The sequence below is a fragment of the Microtus pennsylvanicus genome, chromosome 10, assembly GCF_037038515.1.
Source record: "Microtus pennsylvanicus isolate mMicPen1 chromosome 10, mMicPen1.hap1, whole genome shotgun sequence".
Classification (NCBI taxonomy): Eukaryota; Metazoa; Chordata; class Mammalia; order Rodentia; family Cricetidae; genus Microtus; species Microtus pennsylvanicus.
The window spans coordinates 26463114-26487829 of NC_134588.1; the positions used below are offsets into that span (position 1 = coordinate 26463114).

General features: G+C 41.6%; 1 protein-coding gene across 7 annotated transcripts in view; it reads right to left on the minus strand.

Moving 5' to 3' along the window:
- Srgap2 (SLIT-ROBO Rho GTPase activating protein 2) overlaps nt 1-24716 on the minus strand; it is a 218821-nt gene that overhangs the window by 12348 nt on the left and 181757 nt on the right. For all 7 annotated transcript variants that reach the window (XM_075987879.1, XM_075987877.1, XM_075987878.1 and 4 more), the window contains exons 14-20: nt 20864-20924; nt 14144-14221; nt 13291-13425; nt 11129-11231; nt 5721-5945; nt 2059-2138; nt 62-242 (exon numbers count right to left, since the gene is read on the minus strand). In XM_075987879.1, coding sequence (XP_075843994.1) covers nt 62-242; nt 2059-2138; nt 5721-5945; nt 11129-11231; nt 13291-13425; nt 14144-14221; nt 20864-20924 — 863 coding nt within the window. The remainder of the gene's footprint in view (nt 1-61; nt 243-2058; nt 2139-5720; nt 5946-11128; nt 11232-13290; nt 13426-14143; nt 14222-20863; nt 20925-24716) is intronic.

Below are 24716 nucleotides of genomic sequence, written 5' to 3' on the forward strand. Positions count from 1 at the left end.
TGAAGTCTCACTCCCACAGTGCATTAGAGACCACCCTCAAAGGGGCCAGGGTCCCACTTACGTGTCTTGGACTACGATGTACTGATGGGGGATGAGTCCGTCTATACCATTGTGCCGGCCTTCCCACCAATCATCAGAAGCTCGCTGGTAAAGCAGCAGAGATGCTCCCTTCTTGAAAGACAGCTCCCGGGCTGTCCGGCCTACGTAGTCAAACTTAGCAATGGCCTCAATGGGCTCACACTCTGGGAAAGGCAGAAAAGAATGAAACATGTGTTTCTGAGACCTACAGATGCAGGAAACTGGATGAAAAAGCCTAACGAGCTGGACTTACAGTGGTGGGAGGATAACTCTCACAGCCTGGCATTCTCTCCTGTCTAGCCCCCTCTTCTGCCGGGGGTAACAACACATGGAGACACTGCTTCCCTGATAACTTCTTTGTTGATTTCACAGTCCTCTTTGCCAATTCCATCTATCATCCAACTTGTCATTCTGCATTTTTCCTTTCTTTTAGGCAGTGCCGTGAATTGAGTTCAGGGCTTTAGACGTGGGTGTTCAAAGAAAAGTGATTTACCACTGAACTCTATATCAAGCCCATCACACTGCATTTTTGAGCATTATTTCTCTTCTGATCATTTAGTAATCTATCAGCCATCTAACACTTGAATCATACCATATTTTAAGTAATTTATTTGTTATTCATTCATCCCAGTAGAATGTAAAACATGGAAAGTGGTTTGTAACACATTTATGGAAAATGCAAATGAAAACAATTAGAAAAGTTAAAGGGGGCTTGTAAGTGCAATGTGTTTTTACTTCCATGTGGGCCTTTCTTTCCTTATCTACAAAATGAGATGACAGGAATAGTGCTCTTTTTCATGAAGTTGGTTATGGGGAGTCAATTACAATCTGTGACACATGCACACTTAGGCACTGCTGTCGTCACGTCTTTGTTTTCAACTGCAGGAGAGACTAGATAGTAAATAGAAGGCGCTCTAAGATATAGACCATTATATCATAAATACCACTGCAGGGAGGAAGGCTGATTAAAAATAAACCCATGCCCACAAAGCTCTGGGTGGAAAGTTTGCTCCTAAATGGGCTGGCTGAAGATTCCACTGCAGAACTCCTGTCTTAGTAGTCCAGTCTAGTTCTTTACAGCCCCGGATACATCCCTTGACTCTCACTTTTTCAGCTGCCCCATTGATCTCACTAGAGATAAAACCTCTAAGAGTATGAGAACAAGGCAGTTCTGAATACTGAATTCTCTAGTAATACTTTTGTCTCTCATAAAGATCATACTGATCCTTCTAACACCAGGATCTAAACAAGAAGTTTATCTATCTCTCCTTTAAAAGCTTCAAATCCTGCAGTATTTCTAAAGGCGGCGGGAGGGGGGGGGCAGGCAAGGTTCTGTAGATCGTGCCATTTCATTCTTCTTCCCATAAAATTCTGAGGCCCCTTGTCAACTGTTGAGACTTCCAGAGACCAAGTGATCCAGAAATGGAGGTGTAGAACGGCTGGAGGCAGGGAAAATGTGCTGGCTGGCAGACTCTAATAAATCATGGGCTGGAGGATGACAGCTGAGCATTCCACCCCTGGATGCACACTCACAGGCTGTTCAGCACACACAAATCTATACTTTGGAAGGGGTCAATTTTTCCAGTTGGCAGGCATGCAAGTGTGTGGTTTCTGTGTCCTCATTCTCACTCCCCTTACTTGGCTTTTGTTGAATTCTTGGCACCTAGCATCTCTATTCCCCAGGCTTGATGTTTTTTAAATGAGCTTTCCTTTGCTTTGGTTTCCAGTAACCTGGCAGCATTAGGGGCTTCTATCTACTGGACTCATGCTAGATAGGGAATTAAGAGGAGGGGCAAAGAAGCCGAAGGACTACAAAAGGTCTAGCTATTCTCCTCTGATTTAATCTCTTCTGTGAGAATGTCCCTCCAAGGAAAGGAGAGATAAGAAACTCCTTTCTTCTCCTTAGGGTCCTCTGGACAGCAGAGTCCATTGACTGCACAAGACACAATCATCTCTGCTTTCCTAAGAGCCATAGCATACCATCCTCACTCGTGTGGTGCTCTGCTGCCACATCCTGGGTGCAGTCTTCAGCAGAGGTAGTCTCTCCATGAGTGCTGTCACTGCAAAAGAAGAATAACTGGGGCATCAGTGTTTGCTCCTAAAGTTTTCTTCTTCCTCTTGGCACAGCCTCCTTGGTACAGAGAGGCATCACAACAGCTGTGGGTTAGCTATACTCTAAGTCCACAGCCATCAACTGCTAAGAATAAAGGATCTCTGGAGGTTCTGCTCCTCAACCACTTGTCACTGCTCGGGACTTAAAGTGCCTTGAGAGAAAGGGAAGGCCTTTGAAGTTACAAATAAACTCTTCGGAACACACAGAACAACTCAATCACTCAGGTCAATTCTCTTCATGAATCCATTCCTGGTTCTTAAGGAGGGAGCATGGCAAAAGGGAAGCCCTGTTATGTATGTATTTATGATCAGTAACAATTGGACCTGAAAACTGACTTTGATGTTTGATAGCTGTTTAGCTGTGTTTTGTTTTTATTGCTTTTTATTTTATTTTTTTGATTTTTTTATTGCGTATTTTTTAATTAATTATTTATTAAAGATTTCTGCCTCCTCCCCGCCCCCGCCTCCCATTTCCCTCCCCCTCCCCTAATCAAGTCCCCCTCCATCATCAGCTCGAAGAGCAATAGACAGTTGTGTGAGGAGTCATGGTGTAATGCAGCCAAGACTTTGGCATGAGGGCGCTTAGTAAGTGTTCCTCCTTTCAGCTTCCTTTTAGGGTGCTGCGTGACTTATTAGCCTGTGCACTGATGAGAAAGTAGGAAGTGAGTAGCAGCTGAATGGAAACCAAGAGCAAAGGTAAAAGGATCTGTTGTAGATTAGATTTTACTAAAGGCCAGGGGATGAAAGCTCAGCCAAGTTCTTAAGAAAAATTTATCTTCTCTTAAATCATCCCAGGTAGAGTTGAGAACAGCTACAAGTTACTAAGTAGGTATTTCTTCTCTTATCCTCAGGGAGGAGATGGATGTTCTTCAAGATCAGGAATAACCCTCTCACCCTGTCTGAAGTTTTCTCCTCTGACAATAGATGCCAACAACAAATCCTTCCGGGCAGGTCTATGAACGTCACACTCCACTGCCTCCTGCCATGGAACTTCTCTCCACCCAGGACACAAGCCTTTTCCTATCTAGGCAGCTCCTTAGAGCCAAGTAAAGCCAGTCCTAGGAGGGCTCTTAAGCTCCAGAGAATACTCCAGTAGAACATCAATAGGGATTCTTCTTTGTTTAAAAAAAAAAGTGGGTATTTCCTCACTGTTTTCTGGGCCTAAAAACCCATGGCATTCTGGAAATGCATCAGCGGTACCCAGGGCAAAGGTTCATTCCTGTACATCCACTAAAGCATCAGAGCATTAGTTCTCACACTGCAGGGAGCCCTGGAGGGCTTGTCAAAAAAATCATATATTATCCCAACCTGAGCTTTTCTGAGTCACAAGATCTGTCTGGGGTTGGAACATCTGATTTTCACTTTGATACCATAGGATCTGGTGCTGTTGGTTTGGGCTTTCCACTTTGAAATCAGCACCATGGTATGATACTTTTTGAGGCTCCATGTAGTCCTAAAATCCCACGCTTCTCCCCTCCTACACCTCTGGCCCTGACAACAAGCCCAACCCTATCAATACCCAAGGTCCAAGGTTCCAGCAGCAGTCTCAGGCAACCAGAATCCAGTTTGGAGACTAACTGCAGAAATGGACTTTGCCTCGTGCCGCTTCTCTCTGATGGTTCTGGTCATTTGGCTACTCTCCTGGATTTTAGGGGCTTATCTTTTCACTGGCTTAGCTCCCTGTGGCAGTATCTCTTTTTTTTCCTAAATAAGAGAGGTCAGGAACAAGGTCACTGACAACTGCCCCTTGTTGCCTCTGGCCCAAGGCCTGGGACAGTGGCACAAATGTTCCCTGACTACCTGTGCAGTATATTCCAACAAATATCACGTATGTAACACATGGGGTAAGGGCTGAGGAAACACCTGGGAGGAATCTAGAAGAAAGAGCTTTCATGTGTGCATCCAGGTAAAGCACATTGCTTGGTCTCTGGTCCCTGGGTAGGGACTGGGTATCAGGGAGCTGGAGTACTATGCCCCTTCATTGGTCCAGAACCTGCAGTGATTTGACATTTAAGAAGTGAAGGCCAGCCAGGCGGGTGGCACACACACGCCTTTAATCTCAGCACTTGGGAGGCAGAGTCAGGCAGATCTCTGTGAGTTCAAGGAGAGCCTGGTCTACAGAGTGAGTGCCAGGACAGGCTCTCAGGCTACAGAGAAACCCTGTCTTGAAGAACCAAAAAAAAAGAAAGGAAAAAATAAAAAAGAAGAAGAAGCAGCAGCAGCAGCGAAGGCCAACTTTACAGGTAAAGGCAAGAACCGAAGGCACTACTTCCCAGTTCTTAACTACTTGTGCAGGAACTCACCTGATGGGCCTACAGCCCTGGTCACCATGGACCACCTGCCAGTGACAGAAAGCTTTGCCTCTAAGCCAGCTACCTGGGGTGCCTGCTCAGATGCATACCTAGGATCAGAGTCGAGGAGAGAGTGGATCCATGGATGCCACTGCCATAGGAAGTTCACAGAGCCTCCACTCCTTGGGCAATGGTTCTGAGGGGTCATGGAGAACCATGAACCAAGTGGCGACTAATTAAGTAAACACATGCCTTGTCCTTCCCTACCATGGTCGATAGCAATGAGGCTGGAAGGATTGGTTTCAGATGCTAAATTTAGATGATCTGATTTCAGCTGGCTTATGTCTTCAACTTCTATTGAAAAAGCAATTAGGAAAGAAGGGAAGGGGTATGGGACACCAGGGTTAAGAGAAAGGCCACTGCCTCTGTATCTGGTTGAAATGGCACTGTAAAGTGGTATTACAGTATCTGTGTGGGTTGCTGGATGGAGCTTTATCCTAGAAGATAGGTGGCCAGGGTTGGCTTCCCAATTACTAGGGTGTGTTAAAACATTGCATTGGCCTCTCTGGGTTGCAAGGAGTTTATCTATAAAAGGGAAGTATTATTCCACTTTTTGGAAATATTTGTTCATCTAAAAGAGGTAGTCTAACACAAATGTACCCAGAGGTTATTTTCAGAATTCTGTTCTCAGGCTAGGTCATGGAAAACCTTGTCTACTCAATCTTGTACTTTTCTAGGGGTGTAGAACTGTATCTAACCACCCCAAATATATTTACACTTTTTCTCATCACAATTCTCTGAAAGCATTTTGTTGTGCCATCTTACAAACTCAGTCAGGAGACTGTGCCTCACATGCAGACTCCTCCTCCTAAGAACAGGATTCCCTGGGGCCCAGCTCTGTCTCCATCACAACACACAGCTTGGGCACTGTGGCTTGAAGAACAGCAGGTCTAAAGACCACTTTGTAAACTCTCCAATCCCTGATGTTGTCATTAACTTTCAAGATGGTCCCTAGTTATCCAACACTCAAAAAAAAAATAAAAATAAAAAGTGGGTGAAGAGACACTCATTTTGTAGGTGTGTCCAAGATGGGAAAATGGCCAGACCCTGCCACCTGCAGAACCTGAAAGTGGAGGTGGGAGAACCTGGCTGTTTCCTTCTGGGTTTTGCTTGACCATCTGGCCCCTATACCAGTTATTATCAGGCATTCCCTCCCTTTTTCCCCTCCCTGGCCCCTACCAGTAATCCTCCATGCTTCCTCCTCTGCTGTAGATGGGGCCCTCCAGCTCCCTGGGACTTGGGAAGATGTTCTCATGTTGGATGATGATGGTTTTAATCAGTTCATTCACGTGTGCTTGACAGGACACCTGGTCGTGGCCCTCTGGCACGGACATCAGTGAGGGCCCGAAGCAGATGGCAAGGTTGTAGGGGTCCATCATGTTCTCGTCACTGAACTGTGATAAGCTGGAGGAAAAGGGGAAGCGGGGATTGGAAAGCTCACATGAACGCCCAGAAAACACAAACATAAGAGACATTGCCAGAAGGAAAGTCGTAAGTCCACAAACTGCCACCTGCCTTTCTGGGCATCAGAGACCTTCTGGAGAGTCAGGTGACAAGAAGGGAATGACTACTGGCAGCTATTCAGGAGCCCAGGAGAGGAAAGACGTACGACTTTGCTTGCAAGTCTGACTCCTTTTCTCCAGTTCCCCAATCAGATCCATATGAATCTCATTTTTGCCCTTACCTTTGATTTTAGGCATCAGAGTCACCCTGCATTGAGAACATACCATATAACTCCTCAGAACTGGACATGGTTCTCACAGACTACTCACTAAACTACCGAGCAGATGGGGACCTCAGCTTGCTTTGGGAAACAGTCACAGGACACAGGAACTGTACATTATATGCTTTCATGCATACAAAAGAATCAACTCATTCGGCATTTCTATTCCAAATTTTATACTTAACCAGAAATGTAGTCAGCTGATTAACTTTTTATTCCACCAAGACAGTGAATTCTTTTTAGAGCAGCTAATGTAATACTGTTTAATATTTTTATAATATCCCCTTGTATTATTATACCCAGGAATTAATTATGCTCTGTTTATATTCTGCTTGGGGTTCCCTTGGATGTAGGCTAATTTCATGACTGTGTATTTATTTAGAGATTCTTCCCATTCTCAGCCAGCAGCTGCTCCAGTCATAACCCAACCTTGGCCATAGACCCAAGCCCTCAACCATCACTATGTTTGCTGAGTCCCCATGGGTCTATGCCTGTGGTGGTCTAAATAAGGATGGTCCAAAGGCTCATATATTTGGATGTTTAGTCATTAGGAAGTGACACTATTTGGGAGGGATTAGGAGGTGTGGCCTTGTTGGAGGAAATGTTCACTGGGGACCAGCTTTCAGGTTTCAAAAGTCCAAGTCAGGTTCAGTGTCTCTCTCTTCCTGCTGCCTGTGGATCCAGATGTAGACCTCTCAGCTACTTCTACTATGTCTACCTATATGCCACCACTTTCCCCACCACAATGAAGACAATGTAGACTAAACCTCTGAAACTGTAAGCCCTAATTAAATGCTTCCCTTTATTAGCGTTGCCATGGTCAAATACTGACCAAGATGCTGCCTGTCCTAGCACAGAAAGCTGGGCTGACTTTGGGTACATCCTCTATAAAGCCTGAAGGGCCTATAGACATTGCTGAGGAGCTTGGCCTTCCTATGGTCACCAGCAGTAGCCTCTCAGTCCAATTCTGACAGATGCTGAAAAGAAACTAGAGCCTTTGGATACCACTGCCATTCTGGATTGAGTGAAGTTTATTTCTAGTATACCCCACTCACATCCAGACTCGTGCTGCAAAGCTGGTTTTCCTCTAACAAATGGATTTCTTCTCTGTTGGAGAATCTGACACGCACCTTGTGATCCTTCTATAATCACTGTAGGACATCAGAAATGGCATGGCATGGTGTGAACAACTGCCATGGAAAACACCAGTGGAGAAGCACCATCTCACAGTATCAAAACTAATTGCAGGAGAGACCAGTGGGGAAGGGTATCATCTCAGTGGCTAGATGGCTTCATAGGAGATGATTTGTTTTTGCTTAAGGCAGGGATTCATTATGTACCCCAGTCTGGCCTCAAACTCTTTGCCTTCCTGCCTCAGCTTTCTAAATGCTGGTATCACAGCCTTGTACCATCACATCCAACTCATAGGAATTATTAGAGATTTAATTTTAAAATCCTTCTCTGGACATAGAGTTAAAAGAAAATAGAGGTTTAGAAAAGATTGGGAAAATATATAAGTCGGCTTCATCATCAGATTATGACTGGGGAGAAACAGGAGAGATTACTACTTTGATAACCTCAGCAGAAATGACCCACACATGAGGTGCCACAGGCTAAAACTGCAGCTATCCAGGTCCTGGTATCTTAGAGACAGAAAGCTCAGTAAAGCCTTCTTTCTTTAGTCTGATCTGATAGTGTTTTAATAACAACAAGAAACCAGAGTTTCTGGGAAGTGTGATAGTCAAAGAGAAGCACTCTATTCCCAAGATACCAGGGTGAAAGTTCTACAACAGATGAAGGATGTAAAATACCCTGTCCCCACCCCCAAAAAGACTGTTCTATTCATAGGAGGCTACAGTGACAAGGACCCGGAAGAGGACGTATCTTTGTGAACTGTAGTTTTATGAATCTATGTCCAGTTTGCGATTTCCATTAAAAGCGAAACCAAAAGGACCAAGAACCTTGTGATTGCTTATCTTGGTTGTCAACTTGACTTGCCTAGGAAGAAGAAACCTCAACTGAAAAACTCCTCCCATCAGATTGGCCTGTGAGCATATTATTCTTGATTATTATTGATGCAGGGGGCTCAGCCCATTGTATGCAGGTGAGCCTGGACTGTGTAAGAAAATGTAGCTATACACGGGAGTAAGTCAGTAACCACTGTTCTTCTGTGGTTTCTGCTTCAAAGTCCTGCCCTACACATACACACACAGGTAATTCAGAATCTGTTGCATACCTGTCAAAAATGCTGTCATCAAGAAAATAACTGACAATAAATGTTGGTGAAGATGTTGGGAAAGAGGAACCCTTACTTAAGACTGTAGAAATGTAAACTGGTGCAGTCTCTATGGAAAGCAGAATGCAGGTGCTGCAAGTACTAAAAATAGAACGTGACTTGGCTTAAACACTCTTGAGTATATTCCTGAAGGACTCTACATCAACATGTTACAGATACAGTTGCATTCCCATGTTTACTGGTGCACCATTCATAGTAGCCAAGGTATGAAACTAGCCTAGCAATAAGTCTATCAACAGATGAATTGATAAACAAAATGTGGTACCTGTATTTTATTCAGGTATAAAGAAAAATGGAATTATAACATTGGCAGGAAAATGGACAGGACCAAAAATTATTGTGTGTGTGTATGTGATGTGATGCGAAAACAGAAAAGGGACTGGGAGCGAAGAGAAGATCTACAGGGAGGGGAAGGGAAAAAAGGAAGGGTAGTGAAATATATGTAACATGAAAGCAGAACTAGGCACTTTTTGGAAGAGGAAGAGGATTGGCCAGAAAAGGTGGGGGCATGGGGAGTAAATAGGAATAAAGTGAAATGTATATATGCATAATGATATAAGACTTTGGACTCACCAAAATCTTATAGTATAATGAAACCCATCACTTTGTACTCTAAATAAAAATAATAATAAATAAAAGTATACAATTTGGTGGCACTGAACATATTCAGTGTTGTGTAGCCAACCATTACCTCTAAGTTGTGCAACATTTTCACCATCCCTGGAAGAAACCTGGTATTCACTAACACTTCATTTCCTGGCTAAACAATATTCTACTGTATGAATAAAGCACATTTTGTGAGTTTAGAGGCAGAACTTCCCCAAACTGCATATTCAGATGAGATCCATAGCCCTAACACAATGTCTTCGCAAATTGTGAGACTCTGGACTAGAGTCCACTAAGCTGCATGTTAAGTGCCAACCTATTAGCTATCATTAGCTTGGTGCCTTGAGATTCAGTATGTGTACAGTCCAGGATTAAACTTCAGTGAGGATTCAAGTGTGGGTTCAGGTAAAGTCTCCATGAGGAACCACCTGCCAACTCCTGATGCAAATGTTGGCAGCTGCACACTGATCAGCTGTCATCTTCCCATGGAGACTTTAAAAATTGTGTCTACATGCTACTATTTTCCAAATCACTGTGATTATAAATGCTTCACCTTTTCCATATAACACCTTGTTGACCAGTATATTTTAAAAACTATATATACAACAATATTTTAAAACTATACATATACAAACAAATTAATACTTGGAATTAATGCCATTTCCATACTTGTTTCCTAATAATGGCCATTGTTTCTTTTACTGCATCAAGTTTATTCTATTGTTTCTCTCTCCTGAAGGTCCAGGAGAGACAACAGTTAATCTGTCTTCCCTGTGACCTGGGCACTGAGGGGACTGACTAACCCTAGAGTAGTAAGCAGTGTTTCCAGGCTATGAATGAGCACACTGGTGAGTTATGAGGAGCTAATCTCAAGGACAGATGAGGTGCTGAGTTAGGACTCTGTTGGACTCAACTTTGAGGAAGATGCACACTACAGACTCAGGGTTCTTTGAAGTTGTGTATTGGGATAGATGATAATGTGGGCCTCCCAATAAGGTCTTAGGCAGGAGCTAGTAATCCCAGATACCTGTAAGGCCGGGCTGATCATGACTGTCTAAACAGGATAGACTTGTAAAATGATCTCTAAAGTTGTCGTCATTTTAAACAAAGATTAACTATGTGTGAGGACTTCATATTCACAAGGTATGTGCTAAAACTAAAACATTCTGGCCCTTTGGTTTATCTTTTGTTTCCCTGTTTTAATGGATTCAGGAATCCACAGAACTATATCTTGGCTCTATGAAAACTCAGAACCAGCATGATGATAGGTGACAACATGGAGAGAGCTGGGGACCACGGTAAGATATGCCTGTTCCACCCAGTGTTCCAAGTATATCCTACACCTGACCCTTTCTGTCATCTTCTGGTCTAACAACACCTCGGCTAGACCATGCCATGGCCTTGATGTAGGTCTCTTTTCTCTCTGACCTTCTAAAGTAAAAACTTCTCTATAAAGTAACTGGCAGGTTTGAAAATTCATTCCTAAATGTCAGATCATACCACTTTTCTCTTTAAAGACTTTTAAGTCATTTCCCAACAAACTTACTATTTATTACTGTGACTCTCAAGTCTTCAGTGTTCTTATAGCTCCCCCTTCTCTCCCTCTAGGCTACTGCTTATACCTGGTCTTCTCAGAAAGGCCTTTGTAGCAAACACATCTCTAAGCCAGCTCTTCTTTAATCCTTTGTCTATTAGAACCTCTGAACTCTATCCCCATCTTTACTCTTCTTAGCACCTATTCTAACTGATCTGTCTACTATTGTCTGTTTTCTCACTTAGACCATGATCTAATGATAAAATGCTTTTCTTTTTCCATTGAACATCATATTTTTAATAGCCTAGCATTGTAGTTGGTGTATGGCAGATACTCAAAAGTGTCTGTTGGGGTGGGTTATAGGACATAGATCCATATGAAAGTCCTGGGTAGTCAAAGCTAGGTTTTTTACTGTGAAGGCTACTCACTGATTGAGGAAGGCAAAGAGGTATCTCATGATAATCAGAGTGGGTTTGGGCAGGACCAGGACTTTCCGGATATGCACAGCTCTCTCTTGCAGGTTGTCCATTGCTGAAACAAGAAAGGCATGTGTTACCTCCAGCATGACTGCAATCCTGAGGAACAATCAGAAGCTTCTCTCTACCAGCAGTGTAACTCAGAGCAAGCAGAGCCAGCCCTATACAGCCCTGGTATAGTGACAGGAGTTTCACCTTGGATGCTCTGTGGGGTGAGGTTGCTGCAAGAGACCATATGTTGGGACCCACAGCCTGACTGGTACAGGACTCAAGGTGTATGCTCCACGGGCACAGACTAGGTTGATACATTCCTCCTCTAATTGAAACAGCAATAGACATAGAGTTGACCTTAATCCTGTCATGACGACTGAATGCTCAGTCCTGAAGGGTCCCACACATGAGAAGGGACAGAGGCTGTGTAAGTCCTTCCTTGACCCCTGTACACACAGTTAACTTTTCCTCCTCTGAATAAATCTGGCTTCTACCTCCCTTATCTAAAGTAGAAATGAGCAGAGTCTGACCAGAGAGAGGAGAAAGTAGGATCTTGGATAAGTAGTAAAATCTGTGAGGAAGACTAGAGAAGATTCCTGACTTTTGTGCTATGGGTCAGGTTAGTACAGATTTAGCTATCTGCCTGTGGCCTCTGGTCATGAACAGCCTCTGACTTCAACAGTGTACCAAAATGGACTTGATCTGGCTGTCTTTTATGAATAGCAAATAGCAAATACTGGATTAGGAACAATAATAATAAGAATTGGGCAGCTGAGGATTCTGGTGTGTCTTGGCAACTCCAGCCCTATGTAAAAGATTTCACTTAAGTCCAGTCTAGGAAAAGACATAAGTATATGACCCAAGTAATATATGAATGTAACTGTCTACATAACTCTTTTCCATTACTCTCAAAAAATGGGCAACAAACAAAGAGAACTAGTATCCCAGATACACAGGCTTTTCTCAGAACAACCGAGAGAAGAACAAGTAAGTATTCAGACCAAATACTGGGCCAAATGAAAAAACAGGAGGAATGAAGGCCTTGTTTACCTGGATAAAACCTCTTCTGAATTTATTCTTTTCACTTTCTGTGGCCATCATTCAGATGGGTCAATGTAGTGCTATCTTTATGTCAACTTGACACTAGCTAGGGTCATTTGGGAAGAGGGGACCTCAATTAAGAAAATGCCCCTACCAGATTAACTTCAGGTATGTGTTCTTGATTAAAGTGGGACTGCCCAGTTCACTGTGGGTGCTGGTGATCTCAGGTGCTATAAGAAAGCAAGCTGAGCAAACTACGGGGATCAAGCCAGTAAGTAGCACTCCTTCATGGCCTCTGCATCAGTCCCTGCCTCCAGGTTCCTGACATTTGAGTTCCTGTCCTGACTTCCCTTAGTGACAGAAGTGTTAATATGTAATCAACCTTTTCCTCCTCAAGTTGCTTTTGATCATTTTTTTAAATCACAGCAATAGAAACCCTAAACAGAATAATCTACTTCCTGAATAACTTGATATTAATTTAAATTTCCATGGATTGCTTTCCATGGAATCAACTGATAGGATGTTTCAGTATTATGAACTAAACTAAAGTCTAGGAATAGTTTTTCAAGACCTAGAAGAGAACTCTAAAGAATACAGTGATCTTTCTCTGGGGAAAAAAATTAAATGGCACTTTTAAGTGCACAGAGGGGCTTTTGTTTTCAGACACATGTGAATGTATGTAGCAGGTTAAGCCAAGACACATACATAGCAACAATTAGGGAGCAGGGTCACTGTTTATGTTTCTCTGCTCCTATTAGTAGCACAGATATTGTATATAAGCTTTAAGATGGAGGAATATAAAAACATTTTACTAAAAACAATAAACCCAGAGATGTGAAGGAGTTAATGTCTGAGAATAATTAGAAAGGAAAAAGTTAGGAATCTTGACTTGGATTCTATACTATTACTGTTAAATCATCCTTTCTTTCCCCCTTTCAGGGATAAAACAGTAGAGATAAAGAGACAAAACTCTCGGGCAGAAATAAAGAAAGAAAAACTTTACTGAATAGCTTATGAGGATGCAAACTGATGGAAATTTCCAAATATCTTGCTGCCATTCGTGGGGTATTTGTAATACTTACTGACGCAGGCAATCAAGTCATGGAAGATGTCCTTGGGAAAGAGCGGTTGTTCCAGCCCCCGGAAGTAAAGCTTGAGGACACCAGCTATGGAGTCCATGTCATGGTCATTCTGGTCCCCAGCCAAAGGGTCCTCTCCTGAAGATAGGTTATCCCCACCCCAGAAGGAAAGAAAGTGAGTTAGGAAATGACAAAGCATTCTCATCTCATTATCTCTCTGCCCTGCATGACAACCATGATGCGGCATACTGTTCAGGTTAATCAACACTCCCTGTGGGTTGGGAGGTGGAAACCAAGAACAACTTCTCTGATAAGAATCATGAAACTGGGAGGAGACTGAGCCTCCAGTGGAGGGAAAACAAGGCCAGAAGGCCAGCTTCTCTTACTACCATATCAGAGGACACCTACTGACAGAACAGTCATCCCAGAATCCCAATGGAAATTTTCCTATCAAATGTAATTAAATTTAATGATAACACCAACCTTAAATTGAAACTATATATATCCATTACAGTGACAGAAATTGCCAAAGCTTGCCCATTTCCTTAATAGACCACAAAATGATAGATGAGATCCAATGAACAGGCACATTAGCCTTGATATTAACTGCCACCAAGGGTTCTGGAAGAGGCTATTAACTGTCTGGATATACAGTAACTACTTGGGTTTTGGCAGATCATCACAGGAATGAAGCAGAATGGGTGGGGCTAAGAAAGAAGGAAGCTGGGACATGCCTCAGCATCTCTCTGTGTACCTACTGAAAGTACAGAGAAAACAGGCTATCTCTTAGGGGAAAGCTGGAGCCAGTTCCCCAGGGCTGAGACATTTACCTTACAGATCTTTATCCCCACCTCACCTCTCTCAAAGGCATTTTTGATGTCATTCACTTCCACTTGTGATCCAGACACCCGGAAAATTCCCTCATGTTGTAGGCCTAGAAACACACAAAATAGAGTGGTCAAAGTGAAAAAAAGGCAAATTCATAGTCATAAGGCCAAGATTAGTAGAATACCCATCTCCATTGGTACCACGCATTTAAGTATTTTGTCTTTTCTGATTTATGATAAAGGAGGAAAAACAGGGCAGTGATGTTGGAAAAGTCTCTGGAAGGATTATGAGGCATTAGCATAAGGAAAGCGTCTGGCCAAAGACTTAAGGGAAAAGATGTTCACATCCTCTTCTGATTCCAAGCCAGATTCCCAGGTTGTTGTTTATTCTTCCTACCTGTAGACTGGGAGTCACTGGGTGGTGTTTTCTTATTGCTTGTGGTTAGGAATGGAAGTGGGTCTTAGCAGGTCAGGCATTAGTTACCATTAGAGAGGTTACCAGAGAAAGACTGAGGCTGTTATGTTTTCTTTAGCATTTTAACACTATCCCACTATTCTAGGGGAAAATGCTTTCTGAACTGATGAAAAACAGAGGATATAAAAACAAAAATGAACAATCAACAGACAACGTTGTCAGTCCCTGTCCTAGGCACTGATCCCTGACTGCTTGCCATCCTTTTCTAAAGAAAACATGTAAAGACTGTATTATGAAGTGTATAAAAAACTCTCTTCTCATGGTTTTGCAGGATTAGACAGTCATGAAAAATAATCCTTATATAATTACTGCCACTGCCATTACATATAAAGCATTTGATCCTCACATAACCTTCCAAGGTCAGGGTTAGCAGTAATCCCATCTTTAGATGAGGGGACTGGGGAAAACATAGCAAGAACCAGGAACAGAGGTCAAAGACAGTTTTTGTTGCTGTTTTGTGTGTGTGTGTGTGTGTGTGTGTGTGTGTGTGTGTGTGTGTCAAGATTTATTTATTTATTATATAAACAGTGTTTTTTCCTGCCTGCCTGTCAGAAGAGGGCACCATAATCTCATTATATGATGGTTGTAAAGCCACCATGTGGTTGCTGGGATTTGAACTCAGGACCTCTGGAAGATGAGCAAGAGCTCTTAACCTCTGAGCTATCTCCCTTAAAGGCAGTCTTGTGGCTGCAATCAGACTTAGTTTTCAGTGTCAGACAAGAGGCCTATTGGTCTGCAAGTGCAGAGGATGGGAGAGAGCCATCCTGGCCTGTTTGTACTTAGACACAGCTTAACAGAGAACACCACACAAGCAACTGTAACATCACCAGGGACTGGCCCACCGAGGGGCTCAGCTAATAACCCTAGCTGTATCAGGATTTTCAGTCTTTCTCCAAGCCTAGATATCCTTTGTCAACATTTCTCTGTGATCCTCCAAAGGTCTTGATATAAACCTCAGACTGATTCTAGAAACACAAACAAAATAATGCTAGATTTTGCTAGATGCTTCAGAACATTCGATTAGTTAAGATTTCTGAAACCACACAGGCCAAGACTGAAGTTGTAGAAATCTGACTGAAAGTCAGTGAAGGGAATGTGACTCCCCAGCTTGTAATAAAATGTAAGCTGTTTGTGCCTCTAAGGTAATCCCTAAAATATTCCTCACAGTATGGCAAGCTACAGTAAAATCCCATTAGTGCCAGTTCGGTGGTACCGTTAGTTACCAAATGGGGCATGAGAGTCAGAAAATGCTGTTTAAAAACAGAATGTATCATACACAGCAAAGCTCTGACAGAAACAGAAACACACCCAAGGATTTATCAGAAACACAGGGTAAAAGGAAATGTCATCTCAAACCAGGCTACTTGGTGTGTTTTAGCTGTGGAAGTACTACACAACTTCTTGAGGGTAGGTTTAATGGTTAAGAAATGTAGCCTTGCCTGTGGGACCAAGGAAGAACAAATGAGAGATGAGCTTGTTGGAAATCAGACAACTGGTTACAGTTTTCCTAGAGAATAGATGCCCTAGATAATAACCACTCATTATTGCGTGTGCATGTGTGTATGTGCCATGGTACACATGTGGAGGTCCATGTTCTGAGGATTATCTCACATACCAGCTTGCAAGGCAAGCACTTTTATCCACTGAGCTATCTCACTGGCTGACCAGACAGAATCTTTAGAGTACCTGGTGTGATAATCCTGAGAGGAGAAGCAATATATTTTTCAGAAAGGAGAAAACAATTGATTTATTTGCTATAATGTATAACCAAAATAAGATATCCATAATCTTTATTCTTTGTTTCTTCTTAGCACACACTAACATAAACACATGAAAATCCCTTGGATTTAGGCAAACTATTTGGAACTGACACAAAGCCTGCTGGACTTAGCTCTTGCTAAGAGTTGTTCTCCTAGGTAACTCCTAGACTGACTGTTGCAACAACTACTTCACATTCCTTTCTTGAAAACGGTAGATTAAAAAAAAAATCCCTTCATGGTTAATTTTAGTGGTTCCCATAGCACGATTAATAAAAACCCAGAGACAGATATTGGGGTTAAATCTAAAGGTCAGAAAGGCAAAATAGTCAGCCACTGGCTCTTACCAAAACGGTGATCCTGACTCCAGGAAACCTCAGAATGAGACTGACTGAGAGCTATCTCCTCCCATTTATCTCCTCCCTCTCTAATGCTAGGATTAACGGCATGCACTACTACCACCCAGTTTTTATGCTAAACTAGTGTGGCTACTGGAATTAAAGGTGTGCGTCACCACTGCTTGGTCTGTAAGACTGACCAGGGCAGCTGTTTTACTCTCTGAACCTCAGGCAAGCTTTATTTATTAAAATACAAATGAAATATCACTACAGATTCCTCACATTTCTCCTCTGGAATATCCTCATGGATCACCTTGATCCACCACTATGAAAACTGCTAGTTTCCTCATTTACATAATGGGATCTATTATAATATTTATCTTCCAGAAGATACGATAATAGAGTGTAAAAATTTCTAGCATTTAGTGTGCCATAGACTCTTTCGAGGTTAACAAAGGTTATAAATCCACTAAATGTACATATACAAAATATTTTAGCATAGCTTTTAAGGAATCCATGGATCTGAATCTTTTCCTTGGGCAAACTGCCAATTCAGCTAGACAAATATTTTGACTAGTTATTTTGTGCTGAATTAAAATTTTAAAAAAATTAACCATGGCCAGAAGTGGTGGCTCAGACCTATAATTCTAGCACTCTGGAGGCTAAGGCTGGAGGATTATTGCAAATTCATTGTCAGCCTGGTTCTTCTAGTAAGTTCCAGTCATGGCTACACAGTGAGACCATGTCTTAATATCATCTAACCCCAACAATCCCAAATCAACAATGTACTGTTAACTGACACTTCTGTGATAAAAAGTATTAATTCTTTATATATACATATATACATACATACACACACATATCCTTCTGTCTTTGAGTGTGTCTAGCCTTGCAGGTACTTGTTAGTGTGGGGGGTATACATCTATGTGCGCATGTGTGTGTGGAGGTCAGAGGTCAATATCGGATCTCTTCCTCTATTGTTCTCTATCTTTGCTACTTTAGAGCAATGAGGCTCAGTGATCTGCCACATACAACTCTGTATCCCACATACAATTAGCACTGGGGTTACAGGCATGTGCTGCCACGCCCAACTTTTTATATGGGTTCTGGAGATCTGAACTCAGGTTCCTGAACTTGTACAGTAGGCACTTTACCAACCAAACTGTAAGTTTAAAGTTTATAATCAAAATATTGTTTTCTAAAGTCATTTATTAGCGATTCATTCTCCTCATCTGTAATGTAGCTAGGTGAACTTGTTATTCTTCACATTCTATTTGGGCTTTTATTCACATCCATCTGTCTGTCTATCTATCTATCTATCTATCTATCTATCTATCTATCTATCTATCTATCTATAAAATTTGGGAACCCTAACATTAAAGTCAAAACCACACAAGAGAATATATTCATTCTTTATTTTCCATTGCTCTTTTTGCATCTACTGTCTACTTATAATAACCAACCAGCAAAATACAAGCTTCTAGACTCACTGTTCCTGTATTTTTCTGTAGAAATGAGAAGACACATATAGTAAATATATTTGTAAATCTTCATTCTTATGGGAAAGCACAATACACGCTGTTTTGTATTTTTTGACTTAACAATATAGCCAAGAAATCTCTCTTTACCAGCCTATTAGAACCCTTGCTCACCATCTTCACAGTGATATACTATTTCACTATATAGACATACTGTAAGTTTTTCAATCACTCTTCTCCATATAGGCACTCAGGATGATTTTAATATTTGCAATTATAAATAATGCTGTAGTAAATAGTCTTATGCACAGGTTTGCTTTTATTTTTTTAAATACTTTTTGAGGCCCACCTTCACAGTAATATCTAGAGAGATTACCAAATTGAGTGATAAGTGCATATACTGTTTTACTAGATATTGCCAAAATTGCTTTCAAGTTGAGTTGCCCTGGTCTTCATCCCCAAACAGATGGCCTCTATTTTTGTCTCTTCATAAACTGTGTCTGTGCAGGTGTAGAGATAGGTATGTTCAAGCCACAATAATGGAAATCTTCATGACTCAGCTAAAACCATGGCTAATACCCTACTAGTCTAGGGTATTAAGACATCTGTGGCTTACTGTAGAAGCTTCCTCCTTCTTTCTGGTTTTAATCTCCAGGCAGCACCTAGGGACCCTTCAAATATATGATTCTTGTTTTCCAACAGCTTCCCCTCTCACTCAGAATAAGAGCCAATACCTACTGTAGCCAATCAAGTCATAGGAGACCTGGCCTGTGTTCATCTCCTGTCAGCCTCTCTTCACTCCTGCTTCAGCCTGTATGCTTTTCCTTACATAAGTCAATAGTTTCTGCACTTTGGTTCTCTCTCTACAGAATGCTCTTCCTCAGATGGACACATCTTTTCCCCTCTTCTTCACAACTCTACTTAAATGTGAAGACGCTTTCTGTGATCTGGGACAACAGTGCTGCTCTCCGTTCTCGATTCTGTACCTTGCTTTGCTTTTCTTCATGACATACATCAGCACCAGAAATATTGGAAGTCAATTTGTGTATTGACAAGTCATATGTTTGTTCTTCAGAGGAACAAAAGGTTCAGGAAGAACCCTTTTACTGGTCTATAACAAGCAACCAATATAGACTTTGTATTGAATGAACAAGTGAATGCCTGGATGAATGAATCCACAAATTCTTCCCATTGTTCTTTAAAAACCAATAATTATTCTTCTACTGAACTCAGCTTGGATTCATCTTTGCCAGCTCCTTGGTATTAATTACTGCTATCTTGTAAATGTCTTACTCTGTTACTGTCGATTACTACTACTTTATTTCTTTTCATTAACTTACTATCTGCCTATCTTCTTCCAAATGCATCATAAAACCACTTATAGACAAGAATAGTGTATTATTTCTGTTTATGTTTTTTTTCTCGGCAATACATGGTGCTAAGCATTAGTCAGGGGCTTATAAAGTATTTGCTGATTGTTCAATAATGATGAACAGTGCTCTTAGTTCAAGTGAACTAAGATAACATTAAAAATATATAGTTGATGGAAAGCAGGACAAGCTATAAGAATGCTAAAATAATTACTGTTTCAGAAATAAATCTAAGAAGTAAATTTCTTAGCTTTGCTCAAACAGAAGGGCAAGTACAATTTGACAGATAGTGAGAAGGAGCCAGTCCCTGAAGACACACAAAAGATGGACATAACTTTAGGACATTTATCAACTAAGCTTGTGGGGACACTGTATCACTGAGACCAAATTAAGACAAAAATCCAAATATATGCAGTCAGTGCAACATTAGAGGATGGAATTGTTTCAAACCATTCTGGTACAGCCAATGGGACAAAATGATTGGACTATGCTATAGGAGATACCCACACACACCCAGGCTATAATACTGGCTTCACTAGCACTACCACTGGGCCTAGCTGCACTTCTTTACAAAGTAGCTTGCTTTTAAAACTCTGGAGCTAGAGCATGGTAAGTAGTCAAATATGTTCTATTTTCAACATGTAGATATGGCCTTTCTGAAGGAGAAAATATTACATGAATAAGTAAGATTTTATTCCTTTTCTAAGAATGTGAGGATGGGAAGGCAATCTCTATTGCTCTCTCTGGCATATACGTACATATACGTATACATGTGCCTCTGTGTAGCTAACAGAGGCCAGAGAATAGTGTTGGCTGTTTTCTATTCTAATACTCTCTGCCTTAGTCCTTTGAGGCAGTGTCTCTCCCCTGAACCTGAATCTTCAGAATTTTTTTAGGTTGGGTAGCAGCCAGCAAGCCCCAGAGATCTTCCTGTCTTTGCCCTCCACAGCACTAGAGTAAAGTTGTGCCTAAGATCCTGCTGTTTGCCAGGCGGTGGTGGTGCACACCTTTAATCCCAGCACTCGGGAGGCAGAGGCAGGCGGATCTCTGTGATTGGAGACCAGCCTGGTCTACAAGAGCTAGTTCCAGGACAGGCCCCAAAGCTACAGAGAAACAACCCTGTCTCGAAAAAACAAAAAACCAAAAAAAAAAAAATCCTGCTGTCCTTGTGTAAGTTCTGGAATCTAAACTAAGGTCCTCGTGGTTGTGCAGCAAGAGCTCTTAACCACTGACCATCTCTCCAATTCAACTACCTCTATTTTTGCTCTACAAAGAATTCTTCGACGTTCTGACTTTCTCACAAACACGAGCAAAGCTTTGTTCTTGCTTACCATGTCTGCTAATAAACCGAATGCAGCTTTCTACCACCAGAGGAATTGCCTGACTGGAATCCTGAAAAACAAAAAAGAAGTATGGACATTAGAAACAAGGATAGGAGAAGTGAGTTTGGTCTCAAAATGGAGATAAAACTGCTACCTGGTCATGCCCAGCCTGACTGCATTGATGCTATGGTAGTGGCTATGTTTATGGTGGTGGAAATGGTGGCAGAAGGTTTTAAAAAAGACAGCAAGGGGCTTTTAAAAGGGAGGTGGCGGTGGAGGGGGGTGGGAGAGGGAGAGACAGAAGACAAAGAGACAGACACAGGCAAAATATCCATGCACATAAAAAAAAAATAAAGCTTAAAAATCTAAAAGAAAGATTGTTCAAGTTGGCACAGTAACGGTAAGAAAGAAAAGAAAAAGCAACTCTTGTAAATAGCAAGAAGAACATGCGAATATGTAAAGCAGGTTTCCCAGATGTCCATTTTTGTTTTGTCTTTTTGCTATATAATCTTGATTGTGCCAATTGATTTATATGGGTTTCCAAGTTGCTGTCTACAAACTGAGGAAGGGACTGGTGGAAGGGCTAGTTATATATACTATTGGTACATGAATATATACCAATAGTATATATAAATAAAGCTTAAAACATATATATATTATTTTATACTATATATATTTTCCTGCATGCATATTTGTGTGCACCTTGTACAACTGGTGCCAAGGAGGCTAGAAGAATGCACTGGATCTCCTGGGACTGGAGTTACAGGTGGCTATAAGCCATCATGTGGGTGCTGGGAATTGAACCTGGGTCTTCTGCAAGAGCAGCCAGTGCTCGTAACCACTGAACCATCTCTCCAGCCACAGTTACATGAACAATAATGTCTACACTTATAGAGGTGTTGGGCCACATATAGTCTTTTAGATAGATTGCTTCTGAGGTGTATTATTATTATTACTGTTGTTTATTTTCATTTGATAATATTGAAATGAGGCTTGGTGAGGTTAAATGTCTGCTTGTATCATATAACTAGTAAATAGAAAAGCCAGGACTTAATTTTCTGTTACCAAAGACTCTGCTGTCACACATACTGTATCCTGTAAGAGTAGCAAACACTGCATACCAATTATTACTAAAAATCAATAATGAAGCTACATGAGTAATAATTCAGCTGTGTGAAAGAAAAACAGTAAGTATGGCTCTATACCCTTGTTTCAGATGTTCAGGAAAGACTAAACTTTACAGTGGGGTGAACCCATTGCATCTTCTGCCCAGTTCACAGGTAGGCTGCACCCATCTGGCTTTGGACTTTTCAACTGTGGCCATGGGGTTGGCTACTATAAGGGAAGCAGCTGCGTCTCAGGCTGAGAGAAGAGATGGCTTGGCCTGTGCAGGTTCCAAGGTTGCCAGTGATCAGGATGCTGCTGAAGTGGAGCTGGAGCCAGAAAGGTCTCAGTGTCACAAAAACTCATTTTATTATTATTACTTTTTCTTTTTTTGAGACAGGGTCTCACTAAGTAGCCCTGGTTGGCCTGGAATTCAGTAGGTATGTGATACTGGCCTTGAACTCACACAGAAACCTGCCTGCCTCTGCCTCCCTGGGATCAACAGAGTGTGACACCACACCTAGCTCCAAAAGCTCATCTTTGTGGCACTCCTCCCCCCAAACCTGACTGCTTCCTCTAGCTGTTCAGGTACAGCGGCAGGATCTGACATTTTGTAAGATCATGGACTTCTCCCAGTCAGCCCAAAGAAACTTAGAGGAAGAATCTTGGTCCTTTCTTCCGTATTCTAATGAAAACTAGGCTCAACTATTGCAACGGGAAAAGCCTCCATTCATAGGAAATGGTGTATCAGGAGAGATAATGAAGGTAGCAGAAATGAATTTGCAGAATTTTCTGGTCCCAGATTTATCTGAAGTTAAAGAAGAAAGACACTGACTGGCATACTTACAGGTTCCTGGCATTAATAAACTATATGAATACAAAGTTCTGTCTGTATGTGCAGGAAATGTCCTACCAACAGTAGGATGACAGGAAACAAGGCACCAAAGCTGCATGCTCAAGGCCTCCAATAGTCCACCAGAAGAAACAACTTGAAGGGATAATCTGGGGCAGACAAAGGTAGGCCAGAGATGCCTGCCTGTCCTACTATAGAAAGCTAAAATGGAGTGTAAGGCAGAGTCTAACAAGGAACAACAGCACAGAGGCTTCGGTTTCAGATGTTCTAATTGTCCTCACTGCTTCCTGTGATGTTTCTAAGATACAAGTGACTCGTTTCCTCAGTTGTGCTCTGTGTCCCCATGACACCCACAAAACCTAGATGTCACCACTAACTGCATATAGCTTCCCCAGCACTTTCTGTATTTTTCCATTTATTGTTTTTCCTCTTTCCCTTCTTTTCTCAATGTCAGAATGAATCAATGTCAGTTTCATTACTTTGCTCACAATGTTTTTTTTTTTTTTTTAATCATATAACCTTAGGTTGGAAAGGGTTTTTAGGACAATCAGGGCAAATTTCCATTCAATCAGTTGGAGGGAATTGACAGTTGGCATAATTTAGAAAAAAGAGTAGAGCAGCAGTCAGTAATTTACAGGAGAAAACTATCAAGATGATAACTATATAATATCCACACAGTTTGATATGGTTTCTTTTATTATGAAATTAGGTTTGTTTTTGTCTTAAAACTTATTTTTAAGTGGTATATAAAATCTGTTAATGGGATACTATGTGGAATTTTGATACATGTAGAAACTATATGATGCTTGAGACAGGTTAAACAATTATTTATCTCCATCAACATTTATCACTTACTTACGGTAAGAGTTTAAAATTCTGGGACTGGAGAGATGGCTCAGTAGTTAAGAGCACTTGTTGCTCTTGCTGAGGGCCCAGGTTCAGTTTTCAGTACCCACATGGCAACTAACAACCATTGTGGACTCCAGTTCCAGAGGATCTGATGCTCTCTTCTGACCTCCATGGGCACTGCACATATAAGATGCACAGGCATACACATAGGCCAAACACCCATATACACAAAATGAAATAAATAAATCTTTCAGAAAAGAGACAAGCACAGAGTGGATCACACCTAAGGAAAGCACATGGAATCAAGGCCCCGAACGAGGTGATAGAGGTGATGGGTAGGAGAAAATGAGGGCATGAGTGGAACAAAGATGCCTGTAAGTAACACCTGATGGCAGGGGCGGGGGCAGGGTCCTCCTTTTTAGCAAATGCCTAGAGCTGCTTTGAACACAGCCTCTTAGGAAAGTAAGTTTCCACATTATTCTTTATATTTAGCTGATTTGCAAGAAACAAAGACTGATTTCTTGGTTATTTATAGAAGATTTTACTGTTCTGACCATCTAAGAAAAAATTCTTGCTAGAGAGAAACTGGAAGAACAACTAACTCAAGGCCCTTTTTGTACTGGGGCATGCAGTAAATCCTGGACTCTGATGCAAACCTGGTACCAGGGGAACATATCTTGCCTGCAACTGCTTTAGTGCAGCAGTATGCAATGTAAACCAGATGGTGCCACTCCCTGCTGATGGTGACCCCAGCCACGGGCAGACACTACGTGCCAAACTCCAGCACTCCTGCAGCTACAGCAGAAGACACAAAGCTCCCACATGCATGCTCTAGGTCTGTGCAAGAGGTCTAGGATTAGGTCAGAAGTGGAAAGAAATAAACTTCAAGTTTAAGACTATTCTTGGCGATAAAGGAAGAATGGTTGCTTAGTCTGTAAATTTATGCCTATTAATTTAAAATGCAACAAATTATCTTTGAGAGGCATTCCATTCTTCTCAAGTTTTAACAGAAATCCAGGGATAAAGGAGAAGAAAGAATTATAGGAATAAGACGGT